This window comes from Saccopteryx leptura, chromosome 9 (assembly GCF_036850995.1).
Source record: "Saccopteryx leptura isolate mSacLep1 chromosome 9, mSacLep1_pri_phased_curated, whole genome shotgun sequence".
NCBI classification, from domain to species: domain Eukaryota; kingdom Metazoa; phylum Chordata; class Mammalia; order Chiroptera; family Emballonuridae; genus Saccopteryx; species Saccopteryx leptura.
Window position 1 is genome coordinate 79267193 of NC_089511.1, and position 17975 is coordinate 79285167.

At 51.7% G+C, this 17975-nt stretch overlaps 1 protein-coding gene across 2 annotated transcripts in view; it reads right to left on the reverse strand.

Moving 5' to 3' along the window:
* Positions 1-17975, reverse strand: part of DLG5 (discs large MAGUK scaffold protein 5) — a 114458-nt gene that overhangs the window by 52829 nt on the left and 43654 nt on the right. For both annotated transcript variants that reach the window (XM_066349183.1, XM_066349184.1), the window contains exons 2-5: positions 12398-12466; positions 4042-4204; positions 2378-2521; positions 1545-1728 (exon numbers count right to left, since the gene is read on the reverse strand). In XM_066349183.1, coding sequence (XP_066205280.1) covers positions 1545-1728; positions 2378-2521; positions 4042-4204; positions 12398-12466 — 560 coding nt within the window. The remainder of the gene's footprint in view (positions 1-1544; positions 1729-2377; positions 2522-4041; positions 4205-12397; positions 12467-17975) is intronic.

Sequence of the window (17975 nt, forward strand, 5' to 3'; positions counted from 1 at the left end):
GCTCCTCACACCTCTCAATGTGAAACCAGAGCTGAACAAAGCAAAGAAACCAGCTAGGAAAGCAAGAGGCCACACTCCCACACAAAAGAACGAGGACAGCCCCAGCACATTATCTGCACAAGGCTTTAAAGCTTCCAAGCTTCTCTCCCTCTGTAATCTCATGCGATCCAAACAATGAAAGAAGCTACAGACCCTCTGACCCCCAAGCCCTGAAGTAACTATAATTCCTGTTTCACACTGTATAGCACCTCCTTCTTGGTAGACCTTGCAACGTTCATAATGATACCCAGATACGTGTGACCACTTGATTAACACGGGTCTCCCCACTGGACTGCAGAGTCGAGGAGAGCAAGGGCTGAGTACCTGCTCAGACTCCCCAGCGCCTCATGTGAGGCGGACCCTTCAGAAGTACCTGCTAAATGACCAGGTGGGTAGATGGGTGGATGGGTGAGGGGTGGAGGGGTGGATGGATGAGGGGGTGGAGGGGTGGATGGATGAGGGGGTGGAGGGGTGGGTGGATGAGGGGGTGGAGGGGTGGACGGGTGAGGGGTGGAGGGGTGGATGGATGAGGGGGTGGAGGGGTGGGTGGATGAGGGGGTGGAGGGGTGGATGGATGAGGGGGTGGAGGGGTGGACGGATGAGGGGGTGGAGGGGTGGACGGGTGAGGGGGTGGGTGAGGGGGTGGACGGGTGACGGGGTGGAGGGGTGGACGGGTGAGGGGGTGGGTGAGGGGGTGGACGGGTGAGGGGGTGGAGGGGTGGTCGGGTGAGGGGGTGGGTGAGGGGGTGGACGGGTGAGGGGTGGACGGGTGAGGGGGTGGGTGAGGGGGTGGAGGGGTGGGTGGATGAGGGGGTGGAGGGGTGGATGGATGAGGGGGTGGAGGGGTGGATGGATGAGGGGGTGGAGGGGTGGACGGGTGAGGGGGTGGAGGGGTGGACGGGTGAGGGGTGGAGGGGTGGGTGGATGAGGGGGTGGAGGGGTGGATGGATGAGGGGGTGGAGGGGTGGACGGGTGAGGGGGTGGGTGAGGGGGTGGACGGGTGAGGGGGTGGAGGGGTGAACGGGTGAGGGGGTGGGTGAGGGGGTGGACGGGTGAGGGGTGGACGGGTGAGGGGGTGGGTGAGGGGGTGGAGGGGTGGGTGGATGAGGGGGTGGAGGGGTGGGTGGATGAGGGGGTGGAGGGGTGGACGGATGAGGGGGTGGAGGGGTGGACGGGTGAGGGGGTGGAGGGGTGGACGGGTGAGGGGGTGGAGGGGTGGACGGGTGAGGGGTGGAGGGGTGGACGGGTGAGGGGGTGGAGGGGTGGACGGGTGAGGGGGTGGAGGGGTGGACGGGTGAGGGGGTGGAGGGGTGGACGGGTGAGGGGGTGGAGGGGTGGACGGGTGAGGGGGTGGAGGGGTGGACGGGTGAGGGGGTGGAGGGGTGGACGGGTGAGGGGGTGGGTGAGTGGTAGATGGGTGCGTAGATGGGTGGGTGGAGGAGTGAATGGACGTGTGGGAGACCGACCTTGACCACCACTCAGCCAACCGGCCTGGCCCTCTCTACCTGCTGCTGCTGGGCGCGGAGGTCGCCAATCTCCTTCTGGTCCTCCTCGTGGAGCCGCTTCATGTCCTCCCAGGACTGCTGCAGCAGGTTCCGCTCCCGCAGCAGCTGCCCGTTCTCCTGCCTCAGCATCTCCACGTCATCCTTCAGCTGCGTCTGCTCGCTCAGGAGCCGGCTGTGGAGGGTGCTGAGATCCCCCCCACAGTGAGCCCCTGACAGCCTCCAACCCTACCCAGGTCAGCCCCTGCAGGCCCAAGACTCCAGTCCGCCAGCCGGGAGCAATAGTAGCTGGGTGCCCAGCACCCAGAGGCAGGCTCAAGCCTGCTGTCAGCCACTTTAACACGACCTGACACCAAAAAGGTACACATACGTGAGAGAGATAAGCCCTGACATAGTTCAGACCTGGTACCTCCAGATACTGAGGTAATAAGGCTGAGCAAACATCAGCAAGTGGGCAAGCAAACACCCCCATAGGGGCACCAGGAGACCAAAAGAAAAGATTCCCCACCAGCCTTTCCTATGGCAGGAACTGCAGCAAAGCCCCAGGACAGTGACCCAGAACCCCAGGGACCTGCCTGCCCCACTGCCCCGTGCTCGCAGTCACTTTCTGACCTACCATGCTTCTGAGGCTGGCAACAGGTGGTGTGAAGAGTTAAAAGCCTCACTCCGCACTTAGGAAAACCGGGGCCACAAACCCACTTGCTGAAGGCACTCTGCTTCTGCATGGCAGAGGCAGGACTAGAACCAGGGGCCAGGTTCCAACTCCAGAAATAAAGAAGGGTAAGAGGCAGCCATTCTGTGGATGCTACAGCCCTTGCCAGGCAGGCCCCACTCACTGGTAGAAGTCGGTCTCCTTGGCCACCTCCTCACACCTCTTCAAGGCATTGGTGTGCTGGTTCTGCAGGCTCTGCAGGTCCGACATGGCCCGCACACACTGGATCTTCAGCCTCTCGTAGTCAGGATTCAGCCTATGGTAGGGCCTGGCCCGGACAGCAAACAGCACCGTGAACACAGTGACAAGCAATGTCTCTTTCCCCCAGAAGCTATGTCCTAGGTCACTCTAGCCCAGTGATTCCCAAATATTGGTCTCCTGCGCACCACAGCCCCTGGGTGCCTGTTAAGCTCAGATGCCCCAGCTGCTTTGAGGCCAACAGAATTCAAACACCCAGGACACAGAGACCCTCGGCTGCCTGAGCTCCCTGCATGGGCCTGGAGAGCTGAGAAAGTGCCATCTAGGAGCTCCCAGGAGATCTTGTGACAGGCCTGAGCACACAGTGGGTCCACCAGAAACCTGTGATGAAGTGTAGCCTCTCAATGATTCTCAATCTTGGGTATACACTAAAATCCCCAGACCAATTATGTCAGCATCCCTGGGATGGGACTCAGACGTCAGGAGTTTTTTTTTTTTAACTCCCCAGGGCATTCCAATCTGCAGTCAAAGCTAAGAACAGTGGCTCAGAGCAGTGGTTCTCAAAGTGGGATTCTGGGACCCCCAGCATTGGAATCACCTGAGAGGCTGTTCAGAATGCAGATTGCCAGGCCAGCCTTTATTTCCTGAATCAGACACTGTGGAGGGAGGAAGAGCAGGCAAACTAGCAATCTGTGCTTCAACAAGGCCTCCGGGTGATTCCAGTGCATAGTCAAGTCTGAGAACCCCTTCCCTAGAGCAGGCATCAGCAGCCCTTTTCTGTGAAGGGCCACAGACTAAATAGTTTAGACTCTGCCAGCTGTATGGCAGCTGCAAACCACACACTCTGCCTTAGTAGCATGGCGGCAGCTGGTACAATATGCACTCCAGTGCTCTGTGTCTTCACTGGCCCTGCCTTTTGTGCCATCTGATTGGGGCAAATCTTCATCAGAACAGCCTCCAGGGGCAGGCTCTGCAGCCCTGATATTTGCCCCAGAGACAACTTCCTTGGAATGAGGCGCACACCCCGATGCTCCTAGAGGGAAGAGGTTAAACCGCTCAGGACCTCTCCACATCTTCTGGAAGAACACACCCCTCTGCATCCCTCCCACTCCTCCATGAAGCCCCCCTGCATCATGCCCATGGGTAAAGACTCTTCCTTGCCCCACCCCTTGCACTGCCCTTCCTGGCAAGAGAAGCAATCAAAGATTTTCTTCAAATCCAAGAAGCCAGATAGAATAAACTTCCTAAAACACATATATGGCAGGGTACAATTAAAGTGTTTACAAGCCACATAAAGATCCAATAGTAGGGCTCTTCTGGGAGACAGTGGCTGGCGTGGGCACATGCATGCATGCATACACACACACACACACTCACACACACACACTCACACCTTTCAATCCTCGAGTTGTGTGATTTGGGCCACAGGCTCCAATTTTAATTTGTAGGAAGCAGAACAAGCCTGTGCCCCACTCCTGGCATAAGTTAAGGACCCCCTGGGAGGAAGGGGACAGTGATGGCATCAGGATAATAACCCCTGCCCATTGGCAAGTTGGTGAGTGTTGGGCAGGGGAACTGGCCAATCACTACCTCTTGTCAAACGTCGTCCCATGAGTCACAAAGGCCAGACGCTTCCGCAGTTCGTTCCTTTCTCGGGTCATCAGCCGCAGTTGAATGGAGAGGTTCTCTACCTTCTCATTCACTTGGCGGTCAGTCAGGAGTGGTGGTGGGGACGGTGCCTTCCCAGTGGTTCCTGGCAAAAACAAAATCATAAAGTGAACTGGCATTTAGACAGTGTCACCAGTGCCAGGCACTGTTCTGACTTTTGGCTTACATTAGTTACGCCCTACAGCCCTGCCAGGTATGTCCTGTTTGCACCCCGTTTCACAGATGATGACACCAAGTCAGGTAGTCAGGGTGAAACAAAGACCCGAGCTCAGGCAGGCTGGCTCCAGCACCCAGGCGTTCACCCTCCCATTCCCCTGGCCCTGGCTGAGAATCCTAAGGACTTCCTCTCTTCCCAACGCAGCTGTTGACACCTCCCAGATGAAACTGTTCTGGCCCTAACGCTTGTCTCCTTGCCCAGTCTGGAAGCACTGACTACCAACCACCTTGGACATGGAGAGGCCAATCTGAGCCCTGAGCAGAGAAGATGTGCCCTGAGGAGGAAGGTTCACTTGGAACCCAGTGAAGCTCCTAAGGACCAAGGCGGCTGGCTTCAAACCTGGGGCTGGTTTGATCCCCAATCAGGGTACACAACTTGATGTTCCTGTCTTTCTGTCTCTATCTCCTCTCTCCCTTCTTTTCTCAGTGAAATCAATAAAAATAAAAAATAATAATAAAAAATTAAAACTAAAAAAAATAAATTTTAAAATAACCAATTATGTACTCAAGATTTTTTTTAATGAAAAATTAACTACCCTTTCCATTACAAAACAAAAAATGTAGTAAGAAAAGCATCATTGCTTTGCATTTTTTTTTTTAATTTTTTTTTTTTAATTTTATTTATTCATTTTTAGAGAGAAGAGAGACAGAGGAGAGAGAGACAGAGAAAGAGAAGGGGGGAGGAGCTGGAAGCATCAACTCCCATATGTGCCTTGACCAGGCAAGCCCAGGGTTTCGAACCGGCGACCTCAGCATTTCCAGGTCGACGCTTTATTCACTGCGCCACCACAGGTCAGGCCTGCTTTGCATTTTTATAATGCCACTCAACATCTGGCTTCATGTAGAAGGCCAGTTTCATCTGTGCAGAATCACACACCACAGTGGAACCTGCAGGAAACCCCACTCTATGGTGGACACGCGTTGGAAGGGCAACTGTCATCTATACGTCATTATGAAAGCAGTTTTGACCTCGGGGACAGCAGACCAGGCTTTGAGAGCGCTGCTCTATGCTCTGCTCAAGTCCATGAAGTCTGAGAGAAGCATCAACTCTCAAGTTTTGGAACTAAAAGGCACCACCAGGTACAACCTGTCTCCAAGGAGAGAAAGGATTTTCACCCCCTTTCACAAGTGGAACAACAGAAAGGTGCATCCCCTGGCTTTTGCAGAAACTGGATAGAAGGAGCAGGACAGAAGTGGGGATCATCAGATCTGTCACCACGCACAGCCACGATCTCCCGTCTCACTCCCCAGGCAGGGTGAGGCCACCGCTCTGCTGCTGTGAGGATCTGGGGCAATCATGCAGACAACAAAGTGAATGCTGACTCTGCCCCCACAGCCCAGGTGCTGGGTTCTGTGTTAAACACTCTGTCCTGACCTCACTGACCCCCACAGCACCCTCCACGCGCGTGCTATGACCACCCAGTAAGACAATGACATCCAGAAAGACGGCACAGCCAGGAAAGTGGCCTCTTGTTTCCCCTCTCCTGCTTCAAAGGCTGAACATACATGAAACATACAAAAGTGAGGCCATCAGGCCTGAAAAGCCATCAACCAGGAGGCTCTCTGATGCGAAGAAAGGCTGCCTGGATGCCCTGTTCTTTCACAGTAAGAAACACAGAGGATGGAGGAGGCCATAGGAGACCTCAGGCAGAGTCCCTGGATGTACTAAGGTAGGAAGTTCCAATAGCCACTGTTGCAGAAATTCCACTCTATCCTCAGCCAACTAAAAATATGGTTCTTCCCTTTGCATTTGCATCTCAGGGTTGAAAAGCATCTTGAAGATGAAGCTATCCTCCCATACAGTTGTCAGAATCCCCCAAATGGCCACCAAGACTGAACTCCTGAACTCCTCCACTAGGAGGGAGCTGACTACTTCATAGCAAAGCCCAGCTAATCTTTCCCTATAAAATAATTCTCTGCCCAAGTTACAAGCTGTCTCTCTGTTTCGCCCACTAACCGAGGCTCTACCCCTAAGGACCACAAGGTACAACTGTAATTCCTTTTCTTCACAACAGACCTACAAGTATTGGACAACTATCGAGTCCCTTCATCACTGTAGAGGAGCTAAAATAAAAAAGTAGCAACACTAAATGCTGGCAAGGATGCAGAAAAAATGGAAATTTCAAACACTGCTGGTAGGAATATGCAATAATACAGGCACTTTAGAGAGCACTTTGGCAGTCTTGCACAAAATTAAAAAAGCATTTACCACACTATTCAATAATCCCTCCCTAAGTCGTTACATAGAAGTGAAAATGTATGTTCACACAAAACCAGCACACACGTGTTCAGAGTAGCTGGTGAACAGATAAACAATAGAATTACATTCTACAGTGGAATAGTACTCAGCAATAAAAAGGAATGGACTATTGATGCAAACTACTAATATTCATAATAGCATGATGTAACTGCCAATGCCTTTAAGTGTCTAGTGAAAGAAGCCAGATTCAAAAGGTTACATACCACGTGATTCCAGTTATGATATTCAGGAAGAGGTAAAACCATAGGCAGAAAAGAGATCAGTGGTCGCCAGGCGCTGGCGGTGGAAGGAGTTAGCTACAGAAGGAAACTTCTTGGGGTGAAGGAACCGTTTGGTATCTTAATTGTGACAGTGGTTAAATGATCATATGTGTTTCTCATGGCTCACTGAACTATACACTAAATAGAATAAATTTTACTGTATGTAATTTATGTTAATAAACATGACTTTTTAAAATATTAAGTTATAAAAACCTGTGGTACCCTAAACTGAAGCCATCACCCAGGAGTGGTGTGACGGTAAAGAGGTAGACTGTCAACCCTTCACAGGTCACTACAGTTATGATAAACATTTTAAATAAAAAGCAATATAAAATAATTTCAAGTGAGTCATCCAGAAAATGTCAAGTGCCCTTTTCTCTCTCCTATACAGGGACAGCTGCTCTTTGGATTCAAATGCTGAACTGTCCATTCCCTCACCTCTCTCTTTCCTCTTCCCAAATCTGGAACCCACTTGAGAAGGCAGATTTTCTTTCCCCTTTTGATGTCCAAGGTGAAATTCAGGGGGTAAGGGATTTGGATTACACTAAAATAACCCCAAAAAGGGTGGTGGAAGATGCCAGAAGAGCTGACCCAGGCCCTGGATTTTGGACAAACAGCCATCGCCCATCTGGGCCTTGGTGTGAGGGAGAGCAGCAGGAGAACCAGTGCAGACAGCAGGAGAACCAGTGCAGACAGCAGGAGAACCAGTGCAGACAGCAGGAGAACCAGTGCAGACAGCAGGAGAACCAGTGCAGACAGCAGGAGAACCCGTGCAGACAGCAGGAGAACCAGTGCACCACTACATGAGTGCTGGCTCCTCCTGGTCGCCTTAGCCGGTATGGCCACCCACAGACCATGAGGCTCAGTGAGCAGCCTAGTAGCTGAGTGGTGTGCCTCACTGTCCTCGGCTCCCTCATCATCACACTCAAGCCAGCTCCACAGGCTGCTTAGCTATAGCTGCACAGGTTGCAACTCTGCTTCAGAGCCCTGCGGGCCCACAGTGCCAGAAGCCAAGGAGGGCCCTGGCTTCTGGCTCAGTCAGTTAGAGCATCATCCCAATACTCCAAGGTTGCAGATTCAGTCCCGGGTCAGGGCACATACACAATCAACCAATGGCCTAACCTGTGGTAGAGCACCAACCTGAAACACTGAGGTCACTGTTTGAAACTCTGGGCTTACCTGGTCAAGGCACAAATGGAAGTTGATGCTTTCTGGTCCGCCCCCCTTCTCTCTCTCTCTCTCTCTCTCTCTCTCTCTGTCTCTCTTCTCTAAAATGAATAAATAAATTTTAAAAATAAATAAATAATAATTCTTCTGGGAAAAAAAAAAATTTAGCCCTGGCTCGTTGGCTCAGCAGTAGAGCGTCAGCCCAGCATGTGGATGTCCCGGGTTCAATTCCCAGTACAGGCACACAGGAGAAGGGACTATCTGACTATCTGCTTCTTTACCCCCCCTTCTCTCAACCTGTCTCTCTCTTTCCCTACCACAGCCATGTCTCAACTGGTTCAAGCACATTAGCCCCAGGTTCAAGCACATTAGCCCCAGGCACTGGGAATGGCTCTGCAGAGCTTTGCCTCAGGTTCTAAAAATAGCTCAGTTGTGAGCTTGGCCCCAGATGGTCAGAGCATTGGCCCCAGACAGGGGTTACCAGGTGTATCCTGGTCCGGGCGCATACAGGAGTCTGTTTCTCTATCACCTCTCCTCTCATTTGGAAAATAAGAAAAGAAATTCAAAAAGAATCAACCAATGAATGCATGAATAAGTGAAACAGCAAATTAATCCCCTCACTCTCCCTCTCTCTCCAAAAATCAACAAATAAAAGAACAAAAAGCAGCAGCAGCAGCTGTCACTGCCACCAAGGAGAAAGTCAGTACCAGCCCAAAGGGGTCAGGTGGAGTGAGGATGCCCAGGTAAACTTTCTGTCCACCTCCAGGCCCAGGCTGTCAGGGAAGAAGCAAGGGAGCAGCAGAACATGGTCATCACAGGCAGCAGAGAGCAAGGCCAAGCCATCTCACCTCCAGCCCAAAAGAGCAGGAGCCTTGGGGGAAACACAGTTCCACACCCTGAGCCAGTGCTGCTAAAAACAAACACACAAAAAACACCTTAGCTTTAAGAGAGAACTTGTTAGAAATGCAAATTTCAAGTCCCACCCAGACATGCTGAATCAGAACCCCTGAGGGTGATGCCCTCCAGGTGACTCTGATGTTTGATAAAGTCAGAGAACCTCTAGTCTGGACCAAAGTTGCATCTGCTGGCCAGAGTGGCTTTTCCCTTCTTGTTTCAATGGCTGTCCAGTAGCCACTGCATTTAAACGCATCACCCACTGATGAAATGCAGGGAGGGCCCCTTCTCTAACTATGGAAGCCCAGGCAGATGCCCTCTTTTGTCAACACCCTCCCATAGCTCAGCTCTTCTCAGGACAGAGATGAGAGACGGTTAGATTCCAAGGCCGCAGCTGCAGCCTGGCCCAGCTCTGAGATCCCCTCCCAGATAAGCTACTTGCTCTAGAATCCTAAGCTCAGGACCTACTTGGCAGAAACCCAAACAGAGACCCACAGAGACAGTCTATTGCTTCCTGGCTGCTCTTGCATTGGGTGTACCATTGCTGGGAGGCCCAACTCAAGGGTCCCCTCCTCCCTGAAACTTACTCTGACACGCGCGCCTCACCAGAAATAACTGCTCCTTCCCCTGAGCTATTTGTTTCTTTCCATTTTACACAGGGAAGAATAGCCAGTCGCTTACCTCTCCGTTGCTATGGTCTGAATGTTTGCCCTCCCCCCAAATTCCTATGTTGAAATCCTAACCCTCAAGGTGTGGTACAAGGAGGTGGGGTTTTGGGGGTGATTAGGTCACGAGGTTGGAGCCCTCGTGAATAAGATAGGTGTCTTACAAAGGAACCCCATCCAGAGAGCTCTCTCCTGACTTCTGCCACGTGAGGTTACAGCAGGAAGGTGCCACCACTAAAGCAGGAAATGAGTGCCACCAGACACTGAATCTGCCTTAATGCCTGACCTTGGGCCTCGCAGGCTCCAGCAATATGAGAAATGAATGTTTGTTCCTAAGCCATGCACTCTGTCATAGTGGCCTGAATGCACAGGGACACCGGGCTGGATGGTAAGAGCCGGTGCCAGGCCCTGTGATCCCTGTGAGAACTGAGCACACGCCCAAGACAGGAGAGGCTTCCATTCCTCTGATGAACTGAGAGAAAACAGGCCCTGCTGACTGCAAAGGACCAAAGAAGGAAGGGCCCGAGGGCACAGGAGTCAGGGACCAGCCTCCTCTGCCTCCCATCAACCAGAAGCTGCACGTTCACGAGACATCTGCTCGGGTGTGAAGGAAGCTCTCAGCTCCCTGCCCTGCCAACAAACCAGTAGAACTCTCTGTTTAATGAGAAATCTCTCTTGCTACTCCAATTTGCATAAAATTGAAGTTTCTTTTTATAAATGCTACCCAAGAATATCTCTTCTTAAAATTTCCAGCCCGACCTGTGGTGGCGCAGTGGATAAAGCGTTGACCTGGAAGTGCTGAGGTCGCGGGTTTGAAACCCTGGGCTTGCCTGGTCAAGGCACATATGGGAGTTGATGCTTCCTGCTCCTCCCTCCCCTTCTCTCTCTCTGTCTCTCCTCTCTCTCTCTCTCTCTCTCTCTCTCTCTCTGTCTCTGTCTCTCCCTCTCCTCTCTAAAATGAATAAATAAATTAATTTTAAAAAAAAGAAAACATTAAAAAAAAAAATTTCCCCGGTTATACAAAATGAGAAATAAAAGGCACCAGAGAAATTAGGTCAAAATGAATGGAGGATAAAATATGGATTGCCTGAAACAAGTGTGCAACCCGTGGGGTGACTCAGGGGCAGTTACTCAACGAAGGCTGCATGGGTTGGGGTAGGCCACAGAGAAGCCACACGCACGCAGCCTAGAAAACCGCCCAGAGAGGCTGACTAGAAAGATGCTGCAACCGTGGAGACCCTCAGTTGGCAAAAGCGTGGTGAGTTCTCAGTAGGTCACGCGAAGAGCTGAAACAGAACAGACCACCTAACGACCTAACGCTAACCCGGGGGCCGACCAGGCCCTCGCTACCTGTCTTCAAGGTTCCACCCACCAATTTCTCTCACAGTGACTATAACTTGCCGTTCTTTTCCCAAATGTTCTTAATTAGGGAGATATACATGGAAGAGAAGAGGTGATATTTTTACTTGAAGACCTTGCTCCCTGAACCCTACACAGGATGAGGGAGTCTGTGAGAGGCTGAACTATATCTTCCAAAGAGATGCTCAAGTCCTAATCCCTAGAAAATAGGAATGTGACCTTATTTGGAAAGTCTTTACTGATGATACAGGTAAGATGAGGTCATACCAGTATGACTGGTGTCCTTGTTACGAGAAGAAATTTGGAGACACATACACAAAGTCAACATCATGTGAAGATGAAGATTCAGACAGACTGAGTGATGAGTCTACAAACCAAGAAACATCAAAGATTGCCAGCAACAACCAGAGCCAGAGAGAGGCCTGGAATAGAAACCTCCCCTCCAGACTTCAGAGGTAACGTGACACCTTGACCTCAGACTTCTAGCCTCCAGACCGTGAGCATCTACCATCCACCTCGCTGTTGTATAAGCCACTCGGACTGTGGTGCTAACTACAGAAGCCCTGGCAAATGAACCCAGTACCCCCGCTGGATCTGACTTCCCTTCTGATCACTCTGACCTTACTTTTTGTATTTACTCATTTAACTGTCTCCCAATAGACTCTAACTAAGATCTGCAAACACAGGGACCACACCTGCCCGGTCACCACTCTGTCCCAAGCCCACTTCTGGCACACTGGAGGTGGTCTGTAGTGTTAGCCAATTAGGACGTGAAGGGTCTGCCCCTGGCTAGTTTTGGCATCTCGGGCATGAGCCTCCTCTCCGAGTAGTGACTTCCCCACATGTCTATGTGAAAGAAAGCCAGATGCACTAGGTGATTTCTGAGTCCAGGACTCGCCCTGGAGGTGTATCTTTCAGAAGCTGCACGGGGATGGACTGAAACAGAGGGCACATCACAGAGGGAGTGAGCCACAGAGGGGTGGGAGAGCTGGGAGACTGTGACATCTTCCTGCTGGGACGGGTTCAGTGCAGGGAAAGCAGGGCCGGCCTCACCTACGGCCTTCTGGAAACACATCCCTGCCAGCATGACTGGCTACACCTGTCCCCGAGGCAACAACCCCGTGCACTGTTCCTGCTGTACAAAGGACAGTCCCTAAAGGGGCCAGTCGCAAGGACAGTGGCCTCAGCAGGGGTGTGGGTAGGGGCTCACTGAGAAGTCCTATGCTCTGACAGGTGAAGAAAGAGCAAAATATGTGGTTCCCCCAACACCACCTCCCTTCTACCACCACAGGCAGGTTTCTGCCCTCCTCCATGAAGATGACGTACTGCTGATGAGAGCAAATGTGAACACAATCAACAGAAGATCACGTCAGTACGAAAAAGGTCAGGGCCAACTTCCCCTTCCATGACCCTGGTGGTCCTCAGGAAGGAGGGGAGCCCCAGGAAGCAGTACTCACCCACACTGCTGAGGGAGCTGCTGCTTTCCGAGTCTGACGGCATGATGGACAAGACGCTGTAGGTGGAGCCTGGGGACAGAAAGGAAGACCATTTGTTACCATCGCCTGAGGGGTCTCTTGTCTGTACCACAAACCACAGTCAGACCGACTGATCTTCAGTCATGGCGAGGCTGAGAGTCCGCATTATACCAGGGACCAAAGAGCACATCCGAGGGGCCAGGCGGGGATGCACGGCCGGCAGGGACTCCTCGTCCTTGGTGTTTCTGCCTCACCTTCTGCCACCCTCCAGCTCTGCAGACTGGACTATACACAGGCAGGCAGAGTGGACTCAGTCAGCGGGCTTCTTACTGGGACATCTGGGGAAGGCTTAGCAAGGGAACAACACGCCCTAGGTTAGAACAAGGTGTGGGGATTCCCTACAGATTTATATCAATATGATCTGACTTTCAGGCCAGAATTTAACAGAGCATAAATTAAACATCTGTGAACTTTTTTTTTTTTTGCCTGACTATTCTGTTCTTAGGGTCTAACTGTATATTCAAGCTCAATCCTAAATAATTTAGTCAGTGTCTACCCCCTTACTAAAAGTTACTTGTCAAATCATGAGCAATTACACTGTCATCAAAGCCAGGGGGGAGCACTTGATTTTATTTATTGACTTTACAGAGGGGGGGAGTGAGAAGCATCAACTCATAGTTGGTTCACTTTAGTTGTTCACTGGTTGCTTGTTTCTTCTCATATGTGCTTTGACGGGGCAAGACCAGAGTCTCTAACCTGTGACCTCAGCATTCCAGGTCATGTTATCCTCTGCGCCACCACAGGCCAGGCAGGAAAGAGCCTGTTTTTGTTGTTGTTGTTTGTTGACACAATGTTGCCAACTCTCGGTTGTAGACGCACAACCATGATGGTTTGATTTGAATTAAAGTATTTTCAAAGACAAGATGTTACCCGCCTGGCATCAGGAAAAGCCTGTGGGTCAGGACACCCAGTTTGTGAACACAGAGCCCTTGTCTATGAGCGAGGAGCTGGGTGATGCTGAGCAAAGCGCTTCAGTTTTCTGACACTGTTTCCTGGTCTGTAAAATGAAGCATTTGACCAGATGGCTTATAAGGTCCCTTCCCTGTCCTATCAGTGATTACATTCTCCACTGATTAGTGTGCTTTGCTTACCAAGAGTACAGGTGACAAAACTGAGAGGGTGAAAAAACTCAGAGGCTAAATTGGGAGTTTAAAAAAGCACAACACGCAGAGATGGTGGGTCAGTTAAAACAAGATAATGGCAGAATGCAATGTTTTGTTCTTGGAACCAAAAGAACTATAAGCAGAGCAGTCTGTGTACTGGGCCAAGTGGGTGAGCCCGAGATGGGATTTTAGCAATAAAACTTTGGAATAAGCCTTAGGACTTCAGTGTCAGAATGCGGCCAAGAGCTAATGGGAACCCAAGCTCCAGGACCAGACATTAAGGGCCAAATTTAAAGGGTTCTCTCCCATCTCCACTCTTGACTAGTCACCCTATACAAGCACATCCTCAGAAGGGAAAGAAGAGGGAAACGGGAGTAGACAGAGGAGATGGAGAGGAGGAGGGGCAGTCCTGGGAGGTAAGGAGGGAACAGGAAGATTTGGGGGGAGGCAATAAAGACCACCCTTGGAGGGTAAGGAGGTGGACAATGGTGGTATACAGTGTGCAGGTGAGCTAGCAAGTGTGCCCACATGAAAAAGATAACAGGCAGAGAAAGAAAAGAAGAAAAGGGGACTTTGGTAATGGCAGAAACAACGACAGTGGCCAGGAATGACCAGTGACCGCACCACCTCATTTTCTGAGACTCTCTGAAGAACCTGCTGGTGTTTCTCCTGGATTGAGGAGGATGATCTGGGGAGTGGGCAAGTGTTTTGTCTGCCAAGAGGACTGTCAGAGGGGTTTAATGTGGTCGATATGGCCTCCAGCAGCAGGGCTGGAAACAGCAGGTAAGTGCTAGAGAAAGCTGCAGGTCAGGATGGCAAAACAGTCCACGCTGTCCCTCGCACACCTGGCAGGGCTCTCAGAGGCGAATCTGCACATCATAAGAGAAACAGAAGCAGAAAATCCCATTCAGCCCTGAAATTCCTTGATCCTACTTAAAAAAAAAAAAAAAAAAGGAATAACAATGTTCAATGAAATACCTCCTGTATTTCAAGTTCAACCCAAACTATTCATTTTACTGTCCAACATCTCTGCATTTTTGTCTTAAACAATGAGCATCACAAATTTCTCAAATCATCTCTATTCCCAGATCATTAAGTGTCGTGTAAAGATCCATAAAATAAAAGTCAGAAGCAATTCAGACAATCCATTGATATCTTCAGAGAACAAGAATGCAACACAATGCCTATTTTTAAAACTCAATCACCATTTTCTTAATTACTTCTTTCGTTGATGGGGCAAGGAAGGCTAGCTGGCTGGTATGATGGTAACTGTTTTCAAAAGACGCCAACTCAGAAAAGCAGGCATGAATAAACTCTCCCACTCACACCTCCAAGATCTGAGCGCAGCCCCATCTGCTTGCAACAGGAGGGACAGCGTGGCCGGTGTTCTGGGAGACGCTCCTACAGGAACGCTTGTTTGCTCATTACTGGCATCAGCAGGGCCTCATCTTCCAGTAAACCGCCCCTGCTCTGCAGAGGTCTTTCCCTCCCCATGGCCAGTTTCCGCTGTTAATTAAACTTGGCAGACACCAGTCTCTTTCTCCGCCCATCTCCCGCCCTAGCTAGAGGAGTCAACTGGCCAACCAACACATTCTGTTCCTCTTCCCTGTCCCCCAAGTGCTGCTGAAGCTCTGGGGCCTGACCCAGGAATGCTGTGACATCTCTGTCTGCATCTGGGCACCACCACCCACCCCAAGTCAGCTGGCAAGGCTCCAGGGAGCTAGGGGTGAGGGCCAGCAGGGAGTGATTAAAATTGGACAGGGCCCAGCTTCTACAATGTTCCCAGGACCTTAGACGTCATTAGGGGGAAGAAAGAGCCCAAAGACAACGTCGTCTTGGTCATGCTTTGTCTCTGCAGCTACTTGGTCTTAAAAAGCCTGTGTGGTCAGGACTTTCGGGAAGAAACAAAGGAGTCACTACTCCAAAGTCATACAGTGTCTTTCCAAAGCCGGTGCTTCTGAGGGATGGGTGTCAAGCGTCATCTACCTCTGGGGATTCACAATCAAATCAGGAGGCCAACAGGAGTCCTATCTCACGGGCCCACATGGCTCTGCCCCTCACAGCCCCTCACTCTCAGCCATACTGGATAGTTTCCCATGCTCCCTGAGGGCACTTACCCCCACCTGCTCAAGGGGCCCAGACTAATGAGCTCCCTCACTGAACTGCCCCACTCCTTTGCCATCCATCCCTCACACCCACAGGACAGCAAGCACTGCCACTCAGGACACGCCCCACAGCCTCCCACAGCCTGTGCAGAGGTCCTGAGAGGACCCAGAGAAGGTCGGATGATCTGGAAATGTTTCCAGCAACAGAGAGCAAGCATGAGCCTGGTTTTCATGGCCATGTGGAACAGAGGGGCTCTTTACTGCCACAGGAATCACCTCTGGGCCTGGTTAAACTGCAGGTTCTAAATAGGCAGGTTAGGGTGGGGCCTGAGAGCTCTGCCTTTCTAACAAGCCCCTGGATGCACAAATGGATGCCGGTGCCAAGGCTGACCAGAGGCAGCAGGTGGAACGCAAAGGAAGCCGAGGCAGAGGCCTGGAAGGGAGCCGACACACTCCGGGATGGGCCTGGGCCATGCACTGTCTGCATCCCTCCCAAGAACACCATCAGCGCTGATTGTGTTTACTCTGTGACCCAGCCCCACTGGGTCATGGAGACCACTTGGAAAGAACTTCCAGTAAAATCACCCAAGTGATAATCAGCCTGTGGGGCCCAAAAGAGACAGAAATTTGTCCCTAACACAGCCTTCCATTCACCTGAAGCTTGTCAAGGCCCCAGACTCACACTTTCTCCCTGCAAAATGCCCAACGCAGAGACTTGTTCCAGCCTGGAACCAGCACAGTCCTCCCTCGGTTGCAGGAGGGTGAACAGAGGCTGGTGCCCAGCGGCCCTGAGACAGCTCTGGTCACTGGGAAGATGTGCACCGCCCCTCCCCAAGGCACCTGAGGAGACAGAGAAGGCAAGCCACCGTCCGCTCAGGGGCTGTGAAAGGGCGGGGATTACTGGGAGTCACCACCAGGCCACTGCCTCATGCTGGTCCCCTCTCCTAGCTCACACCTGAGGAATCACAGAGGCACACGAGTGATGGGAGGCGGTGGGGTCACTGTCCACCAGGTCCCTGATGAGTGCCTGAGCCCTGCAAAGCGCTGAGTCAGGTGTGCTAACAAGGGGAGAAGCTGGGGCGGCAGAGGGTGTTCACCTGCTGGGGACTCAGCAGAAGTCCCATCCCCTCTTTGAGCACAGGGCCTTCGTCTGTAAATCAAGGCAGTAATGACTAGAATACAGATGGGGCACCAGCCAGCCTGGGTTCAACTCCCAACTCTGCTCCTTAGCAGCTTTATGCCCTCGGGTAAATCACTCAGCCTCCCCCAGCCTCCTTGTGCTTATCTGTAAAATGGGATAATAAGAGTATTTACATCATAGAGGATCAACTAAGTTAATGGGAAAGGGCTGGGAAGGGCTGGAAACAGGACCCCTACAGCCAGCACTCTGTCAGCTGCTGCTATTACTGTCAAACCAGACCTTCCAACCTGTCTGTCTCAGTCTCTTCTTTACCTAAGTTGGAAGCTGTACCAGCCTGACGAGGTCACACAGCTCACCATGACCAACTGCTAGACGGCATGGACCTCACTAACAATAATAATTAGCAGTTAACAGGCCAGAGCCAGGATGTGTGAGAGCTCCATGAGTGCTGTGGGTTGATCCCCGCGTCAACCATGAGGCTGACGTTAGTCCCACCTCATAGAGGAGGAAACTAAGGGTTAGAAAAAGTAAGTAATTTGTCTAAGGTCATGGCAGAGCTATGGAGGAGCAAACAGAATACAAACGCAGGCAGTCTAGCCCAAAGCCTGCACTCCTGGTCCCTCTAACGCTGCTGACCAGCTCTGAAGGTTGAAGAGCAGTCAGGGGAAACCTCATGGAGGAAGGGGTCTAGAACTGGCCCTGGAGGATAGTGAACGTGGATAACCACCCGAGAAGCCAGATCAGCCTGAAGGAGACAAAGGCACACCTGTCACCCTGTGCAAGCCTGGATACCCCCAGAGTGAGCTTGTTCCCTCCCTGTCCCCTCCCCCCACCGAGAGGACACTCGACAAACACTGCGAGCTGAGCTCAGCCTAAGGACTAGCTGTGGGGAGAGAGAGGGTGAGGGGCCCTGGCTCCATGGCACTGATAGATGCTGCTGCTTCCTGCCACCCCGACGCCCATGTCCACGCTGGGTGCCCAGGCTGCCCCCAGAGTGTGGGCACCCTCACTCAGAAAGACCTCAGGAGGTGCTGGGAGGGTGGGTTCCTGTGGCTGCTAAGAAGCCCTCTTGCAGAACCAGAATTCAGGGCCTCAGCCTCCTTCCCTCTAAAACACGGCCTAAGGCTGTGAACCCTGAGACCCAAACTTGG